Below are 8,697 nucleotides of genomic sequence, written 5' to 3' on the forward strand. Positions count from 1 at the left end.
GCAGAGATTAATCGAAAATAATATAGATAATAATATACACCTCAGCAATGTATAATTATTAGTTTTACCATAAAGGTGAGATTTGAACCTTTCTTGGAGTATGCAGCATTACCAGTTATTGTGTATGGTCCTCTTATGATAAATACTTATTACATTTAAAATGACATTTAGTTACATGTAACTGGTTAAATCCAATCGTTAATTAGCCCATTTCATATTGCACGATGTTCAGTACGTTTTTCATATTGGACATACTGCACCGCAGTACACAATTTCCTGTTCGTTGTGTCGCAGTAATATGGTTCCAATTTCTACTCAGGACCACCTTTACAAATCCATAGAGTACAACCCAAGGAGCGTCACTGCTCGTTCTGTGGCCCTTAAAGAGTGACCAATCAGCTTACACAAACAAAAAACATTGTTGATCATGTAGGCTTGACATATATATATATTTTTAAAGACATAATATCTTATAGAACTACTTTTAATTATTCTTTGTATGATAACTTAGTATAAAATATATTAATAATTGTATACATTGTCTAAATTCTGAAGGGTTGCAAAAATCCGTAACCCGGAAGTACTTAGTCATTCTTGCCCACTTCATAGCGGCGTGACCTTGCGCAACGCGTGATTTCATGAACGAACCTATTTATCGTAACCTTTAATAGTTGTTTATTTGAAATGATGGTAACGATAACATAAACTATCAATTTCTAACATAGTCACTAGTCATAACTTGCAAGCTATGCTTTCTCTATTCAAATCCGCTCTTGTCGGATTGGCCAACACGGGTAGATCCACGGGGCTCCAAGGTAAGGTTCTGTCACAGTAGCTGGTTTGCGGACGAGGGTAAGACGCTGCAAACTGTTCTTTATCTCATCAAAAAACATGACAAGACTGGCCCCGTGTTTTGTGAGTGTGAGAGAGTGCTTGACAACTAGCTCGTGTTGGAAATGGACGCGAGTAGTGTGGACGAAATGGAGAAAAGATTGGAGAAGAAACAGCCGAACAATATTAGGTGTCAGTTGTGATATGGAGCGGAAGGATGAGGGTCACGGATCTGAATGGGCTGTAGTCCGAAAGACCGGAAGAAGAGAGATCCTGATACAGGAAGCGATGGAGTGTCTAGTAAAGAAAGCATAAAGAGGGCCAAGGTAGGAAACAATAGTAGTGATGTGTTGTAGTGGAAAGTCGTGATGGTGTTTGATGAGACCACAGGGCTTCAGTTACACATTATCCGACTAACCAATGTCAAAGAGAAAGAGAGGTGTGAGGTCCAACTGGCCCGGTTCATTAGAAAAGGAAAAGATTGTAAATATTTTGTAGTTGTCAGGCTCATCAAGGGAAGATGATGCAATTGGAAAAGCTTAATGGGAAGAAGATGAAAAGTCATGTCCCGGGTTCTTATGCTTGGTTGAGTAGAGTCATCGCTGGTGTCCCAAAATATCTAACCAACCAGTTAGATGAAGAAGGAGCTAGGCAAGGAGGCAGAGTGGTTGAGTAGAGTCATCGCTGGTGTCCCAATATGTCCCCATGATATTATATAACATGTGAAGGGAGGCAGAGTGGTTGAGTAGAGTCATCGCTGGTGTCCCAATATGTCCCCATGATATTAAATAACATGTGAAGGGAGGCAGAGTGGTTGAGTAGAGTCATCGCTGGTGTCCCAATATGTCCACATAATATTATATAACATGCGAAGGAGGCAGAGTGGTTGAGGCCAAAAGGTTGATCAGTAGGAAAGAAGTGAGAGCCTGTGGGTCCTGCCGAGAGCCTGCCGAGAGCCCGCCGAGAGCCTGTGGGTCCTGCCGAGAGCCTGTGGGTCCTGCCGAGAGCCTGTGGGTCCAGATGAAGGAGCTAGCTGTGAATGGTTGCCCTACAAACCAACCAGCTTGACGATCTTAAATAAATGCTCATGCTGTATTCCTGCAATCTTTGCAACACGCTTGACTGGCTGCCTGCAGCCACTATTATATTAGCTGGGCTTTCTAGCTAACGGCTTTAGCTAGCTAGCAGCAATATTAAACTATGATTGTTTGTTGTCTAGGTGTCCTGCAGAGTCATCTGAAGGTCTTGTCTGCTGGGATGAAGACATACGAGGTGCCTCCAGACTACAGCGGTAAGCATCTTTCTTTGCCATGTACCTTCAGCATTCAATCAGTTGACCTGGCTTCCTAGAATGGATGAAGCATTGTGTTGACCTGGCTTCCTAGAATGGATGAAGCATTGTGTTGACCTGGCTTCCTAGAATGGATGAAGCATTGTGTTGACCTGGCTTCCTAGAATGGATGAAGCATTGTTGTTGAACTGGCTTCCTAGAATGGATGAAGCATTGTGTTGAACTGGCTTCCTAGAATGGATGAAGCATTGTGTTGACCTGGCTTCCTAGAATGGATGAATCATTGTTGTTGAACTGGCTTCCTAGAATGGATGAAGCATTGTGTTGACCCTCTTATCTAGAATGGATGAAGCATTGTGTTGACCCTCTTATCTAGAATGGATGAAGCATTGTGTTGACCCTCTTATCTAGAATGGATGAAGCATTGTGTTGACCCTCTTATCTAGAATGGATGAAGCATTGTGTTGACCCTCTTATCTAGAATGGATGAAGCATTGTGTTGACCCTCTTATCTAGAATGGATGAAGCATTGTGTTTGACCCTCTTATCTAGAATGGATGAAGCATTGTGTTGACCCTCTTATCTAGAATGGATGAAGCATTGTGTTGACCCTCTTATCTAGAATGGATGAAGCATTGTGTTGACCCTCTTATCTAGAATGGATGAAGCATTGTGTTGACCCTCTTATCTAGAATGGATGAAGCATTGTGTTGACCCTCTTATCTAGAATGGATGAAGCATTGTGTTGACCCTCTTATCTAGAATGGATGAAGCATTGTGTTGACCCTCTTATCTAGAATGGCGATAAGTTTGGTCATGGTGGTCAAGCATTCAGTTTGCATCACAACAACATTGCATCATATCCGTCAAGGTTTCTGACCACACAAACACTTTGGCTACAGGTCAAGATCACCCAGACTCCATACACTGGTTACCGTGACCCTCTCTGTGACTCCTCTCTCTGTGACCCCCTCTCTCTGTGACTCCTCTCTCTGTGACCCCTCTCTCTGTGACTCCTCTCTCTGTGACTCCTCTCTCTGTGACTCCTCTCTCTGTGACTCCTCTCTCTGTGACTCCTCTCTCTGTGACTCCTCTCTCTGTGACTCCTCTCTCTGTGACTCCTCTCTCTGTGACTCCTCTCTCTGTGACTCCCCTCTCTGTGACTCCCCTCTCTGTGACTCCCCTCTCTGTGACTCCCCTCTCTGTCACTCCCCTCTCTGTCACTCCCCTCTCTGTCACTCCCCTCTCTGTCACTCCCCTCTCTGTCACTCCCCTCTCTGTGACTCCTCTCTCTGTGACTCCTCTCTCTGTGACCCCCTCTCTGTGACCCCTGTAGAGGTTGTGCTACCTGAAAGACCCAAGCTGAAGTTTCTGAACAAGGTGCCCAACTTTAAGAAGGCGAGGAAGGAGATGAAGAAGCTAAGAGACATCCAGGGACCAGCCCAGACAGCCAACACCTTCACCAAGGGACAGTACGGCATCGTGGTGAGTGTGTGTGTGTGTTGAATACACAGAGAACTCCGTCTACATGCCTACGAGGGTTATGTGTTATAATAATCTCCCATCAGGGTCTGTGGATGTCGTTATATTGATCAAAACTTCCCCCTAAAGGTCAATGTTCCAGAACTGTTCTGTGATAAAAGTTCATTTATTTCTTCACTGTTTCAAACTTCCTCCAATCATCCGCCTCTCCTCAGGCGCGGGGCGGGGCTACCTCCACTTCTAATCCAATCATCCTCCTCTCCTCAGGCGCGGGGCGGGGCTACCTCCACTTCTAATCATCCTCCTCTCCTCAGGCGCGGGGCGGGGCTACCTCCACTTCTAATCATCCTCCTCTCCTCAGGCGCGGGGCGGGGCTACCTCCACTTCTTATCCAATCATCCTCCTCTCCTCAGGTGCTGGGCGGGGCTACCTCCACTTCTTATCCAATCATCCTCCTCTCCTCAGGCGCTGGGCGGGGCTACCTCCACTTCTTATCCAATCATCCTCCTCTCCTCAGGCGCTGGGCTGGGCTACCTCCACTTCTTATCCAATCATCCTCCTCTCCTCAGGCGCTGGGCGGGGCTACCTTCTTCTTATCCAATCATCCTCCTCTCCTCAGGCGCTGGGCGGGGCTACCTCCACTTCTTATCCAATCATCCTCCTCTCCTCAGGCGCGGGGTGGGGCTACCTCCACTTCTAATCCAATCATCCTCCTCTCCTCAGGCGCTGGGCGGGGCTACCTCCTTCTAATCCAATCATCCTCCTCTCCTCAGGCGCTGGGCGGGGGCTACCTCCACTTCTTATCCAATCATCCTCCTCTCCTCAGGCGCTGGGTAGGGCTACCTACACTTCTAATCATCCTCCTCTCCTCAGGCGCTGGGCGGGGCTACCTCCACTTCTTATCCAATCATCCTCCTCTCCTCAGGCGCTGGGCGGGGCTACCTCCACTTCTTATCCAATCATCCTCCTCTCCTCAGGCGCTGGGTGGGGCTACCTCCACTTCTTATCCAATCGTCCTCCTCTCCTCAGGTGCTGGGCGGGGCTACCTCCACTTCTTATCCAATCATCCTCCTCTCCTCAGGCGCTGGGCGGGGCTACCTCCACTTCTTATCCAATCATCCTCCTCTCCTCAGGCGCTGGGCGGGGCTACCTCCACTTCTAATCCAATCATCCTCCTCTCCTCAGGCGCTGGGCGGGGCTACCTCCACTTCTAATCCAATCATCCTCCTCTCCTCAGGCGCTGGGCGGGGCTACCTCCACTTCTTATCCAATCATCCTCCTCTCCTCAGGCGCTGGGCGGGGCTACCTCCACTTCTAATCCAATCATCCTCCTCTCCTCAGGCGCTGGGCGGGGGCTACCTCCACTTCTAATCATCCTCCTCTCCTCAGGCGCTGGGCGGGGCTACCTCCACTTCTTATCCAATCATCCTCCTCTCCTCAGGCGCGGGGCGGGGCTACCTCCTTCTTATCCAATCATCCTCCTCTCCTCAGGCGCTGGGCGGGGGCTACCTCCACTTCTAATCATCCTCCTCTCCTCAGGCGCTGGGCGGGGCTACCTCCACTTCTAATCATCCTCCTCTCCTCAGGCGCTGGGCGGGGCTACCTCCACTTCTAATCATCCTCCTCTCCTCAGGCGCTGGGCGGGGCTACCTCCACTTCTAATCATCCTCCTCTCCTCAGGCGCTGGGCGGGGCTACCTCCACTTCTAATCATCCTCCTCTCCTCGGGCGCTGGGCGGGGCTACCTCCACTTCTTATCCAATCATCCTCCTCTCCTCAGGCGCTGGGCGGGGCTACCTCCACTTCTAATCCAATCATCCTCCTCTCCTCAGGCGCGGGGCGGGGCTACCTCCTTCTTATCCAATCATCCTCCTCTCCTCAGGCGCTGGGCGGGGGCTACCTCCACTTCTAATCATCCTCCTCTCCTCGGGCGCTGGGCGGGGCTACCTCCACTTCTTATCCAATCATCCTCCTCTCCTCAGGCGCGGGGCGGGGCTACCTCCTTATCCAATCATCCTCCTCTCCTCAGGCGCTGGGCGGGGGCTACCTCCACTTCTAATCATCCTCCTCTCCTCAGGCGCTGGGCGGGGCTACCTCCACTTCTTATCCAATCATCCTCCTCTCCTCAGGCGCTGGGCGGGGCTACCTCCACTTCTAATCCAATCATCCTCCTCTCCTCAGGCGCTGGGCGGGGGCTACCTCCACTTCTAATCATCCTCCTCTCCTCAGGCGCTGGGCGGGGCTACCTCCACTTCTTATCCAATCATCCTCCTCTCCTCAGGCGCGGGGCGGGGCTACCTTCTTCTTATCCAATCATCCGCCTCTCCTCAGGCGCTGGGTGGGGCTACCTCCACTTCTTATCCAATCATCCTCCTCTCCTCAGGCGCGGGGCGGGGCTACCTCCTTCTTATCCAATCATCCTCCTCTCCTCAGGCGCTGGGCGGGGGCTACCTCCACTTCTAATCATCCTCCTGTCCTCAGGCGCTGGGCGGGGCTACCTCCACTTCTAATCATCCTCCTCTCCTCAGGCGCTGGGCGGGGCTACCTCCACTTCTAATCATCCTCCTCTCCTCGGGCGCTGGGCGGGGCTACCTCCACTTCTTATCCAATCATCCTCCTCAGGCGCTGGGCGGGGCTACCTCCACTTCTAATCCAATCATCCTCCTCTCCTCAGGCGCGGGGCGGGGCTACCTCCTTCTTATCCAATCATCCTCCTCTCCTCAGGCGCTGGGCGGGGGCTACCTCCACTTCTAATCATCCTCCTCTCCTCGGGCGCTGGGCGGGGCTACCTCCACTTCTTATCCAATCATCCTCCTCTCCTCAGGCGCGGGGCGGGGCTACCTCCTTCTTATCCAATCATCCTCCTCTCCTCAGGCGCTGGGCGGGGCTACCTCCACTTCTAATCATCCTCCTCTCCTCAGGCGCTGGGCGGGGCTACCTCCACTTCTAATCATCCTCCTCTCCTCGGGCGCTGGGCGGGGCTACCTCCACTTCTTATCCAATCATCCTCCTCTCCTCAGGCGCTGGGCGGGGCTACCTCCACTTCTAATCCAATCATCCTCCTCTCCTCAGGCGCGGGGCGGGGCTACCTCCTTCTTATCCAATCATCCTCCTCTCCTCAGGCGCTGGGCGGGGGCTACCTCCACTTCTAATCATCCTCCTCTCCTCAGGCGCTGGGCGGGGCTACCTCCACTTCTTATCCAATCATCCTCCTCTCCTCAGGCGCTGGGCGGGGCTACCTCCACTTCTAATCCAATCATCCTCCTCTCCTCAGGCGCTGGGCGGGGGCTACCACCACTTCTAATCCAATCATCCTCCTCTCCTCAGGCGCTGGGCGGGGGCTACCTCCACTTCTAATCCAATCATCCTCCTCTCCTCAGGCGCTGGGCGGGGGCTACCTCCACTTTGGTCACATGGAGATGATGCGTCTGACCATCAACAGGAGGATGGACCCTCGCACCACCTTCGCCCGCTGGCGTATTAACGCCCCCTACAAGCCCATCACCAGGAAGGGCCTGGGCCAGAGGATGGGTGGGGGCAAAGGGAACATCGACCACTACGTCACACCGGTGAAGTACGGACGGATGATTGTGGAGGTTGGGGGACGGCTGGAGCTGGGCGAGGTGGAGCCTATCCTCAAGGAAGTGGCCAAGAAACTTCCCTTCCCTGCCAAGGTCAGCTCCCCACTGGGGATAATTAAAGGGCCACATCTAGGGGTGGTGCTGGCCAACCACAGTAGCATCTGCTCCTCTAAAGGAGATCTAGGGGTGGTGTTGGCCAATCACAGTAGCATCTGCTCCTCTAAAGGGCCACATCTAGGGGTGGTGCTGGCCAATCACGGTAGCGTCTGCTCCTCTAAAGGGCCACATCTAGGGGTGGTGCTGGCCAATCACAGTAGCATCTGCTCCTCTAAAGGAGATCTAGGGGTGGTGTTGGCCAATCACAGTAGCATCTGCTCCTCTAAAGGAGATCTAGGGGTGGTGCTGGCCAATCACGGTAGCGTCTGCTCCTCTAAAGGGCCACATCTAGGGGTGGTGCTGGCCAATCACAGTAGCATCTGCTCCTCTAAAGGAGATCTAGGGGTGGTGCTGGCCAATCACAGTAGCATCTGCTCCTCTAAAGGGCCACATCTAGGGGTGGTGCTGGCCAATCACAGTAGCATCTGCTCCTCTAAAGGAGATCTAGGGGTGGTGCTGGCCAATCACAGTAGCATCTGCTCCTCTAAATGCAAGGATATGTTGGGGGGAAAAACTAGTTCCCTATTAGGCTTGGGACATTGAATTATACTGTGGTAGAATCAGAGACATCATTACATTCTACTGTGGTAGCATCAGAGACCTCATTGCATTCTACTGTGGTAGCATCAGAGACCTCATTACATTCTACTGTGGTAGCATCAGAGACCTCGTTACATTCTACTGTGGTAGAATCAGAGACATCATTACATTCTACCGTGCCACCTTTATAGGGAGGACTATGAATCTGATTCTAAAGACGTCTATAATTTCCTCTGATTCTAATCCTATACCTGACCTCTAACCTCTGACCCCCCCTCCACCAGGTAGTAAGCAGAGAGAACCTGGCGGCGATGGAGCAGGAGCACTGTACCTGACCTAGTGTAACCTCTGACCCCTCTCTCCACCAGGTAGTGTCCAGAGAGAGCCTGGCTGCCATGCAGCAGGAGCAGCAGCACATGGAGCAGAACAACCAGAACCCCTGGACCTTCCAGAGGATCGCCAGGGGCAACATGCTGGGGGTCAGGAGGGTCCTCAGCCCCTTTGACCTCCACAACCACGGGAAGCACAGCGGAAAGTTCCACAACCCGGGCAGGGTGTGAGGGAGTCGCCGTGGTGCCCTCAAATACATTTTAACAGCTGACTGCAGTTTGGAACATGGCATGCATCCAACATGGCTGCCTATTCCCTATTCGCTGCACTAATACGCAGCCCATGGAGCCATGTCAGACACAGCCCATGGAGCCAAAATGGCCGCCTATTCCCTATTCGGTGCACTACTTTCGACCAGAGCCCGGGTGCCATGTCAGACACAGCCCATGGAGCCAAAATGGCTGCCTATTCACTATTCGGTGCACTA

At 52.1% G+C, this 8,697-nt stretch overlaps 1 protein-coding gene across 2 annotated transcripts; it reads left to right on the forward strand.

Annotated features, from left to right (window-relative positions):
* The first annotated feature begins 589 nt into the window (after positions 1-589).
* On the forward strand, positions 590-8,499 carry LOC124028503 (39S ribosomal protein L16, mitochondrial-like). Of its 2 annotated transcripts, none has more exons than XM_046340542.1 (5): positions 590-815; positions 2,051-2,122; positions 3,459-3,607; positions 6,984-7,277; positions 8,249-8,499. In XM_046340542.1, the coding sequence occupies exons 1-5, from the start codon at positions 749-751 to the stop codon at positions 8,438-8,440; spliced, it is 774 nt and encodes a 257-aa protein (XP_046196498.1). In that variant the 5' UTR covers positions 590-748; the 3' UTR covers positions 8,441-8,499. The 2 variants fall into 2 exon arrangements, with proteins under 2 accessions (XP_046196498.1, XP_046196500.1); XM_046340544.1 differs by lacking the exon at positions 590-815 and adding an exon at positions 978-1,157.
* Positions 8,500-8,697: the final 198 nt, after the last annotated feature.

The sequence above is a fragment of the Oncorhynchus gorbuscha genome, unplaced genomic scaffold (assembly GCF_021184085.1).
Source record: "Oncorhynchus gorbuscha isolate QuinsamMale2020 ecotype Even-year unplaced genomic scaffold, OgorEven_v1.0 Un_scaffold_4312, whole genome shotgun sequence".
NCBI classification, from domain to species: Eukaryota; Metazoa; Chordata; class Actinopteri; order Salmoniformes; family Salmonidae; genus Oncorhynchus; species Oncorhynchus gorbuscha.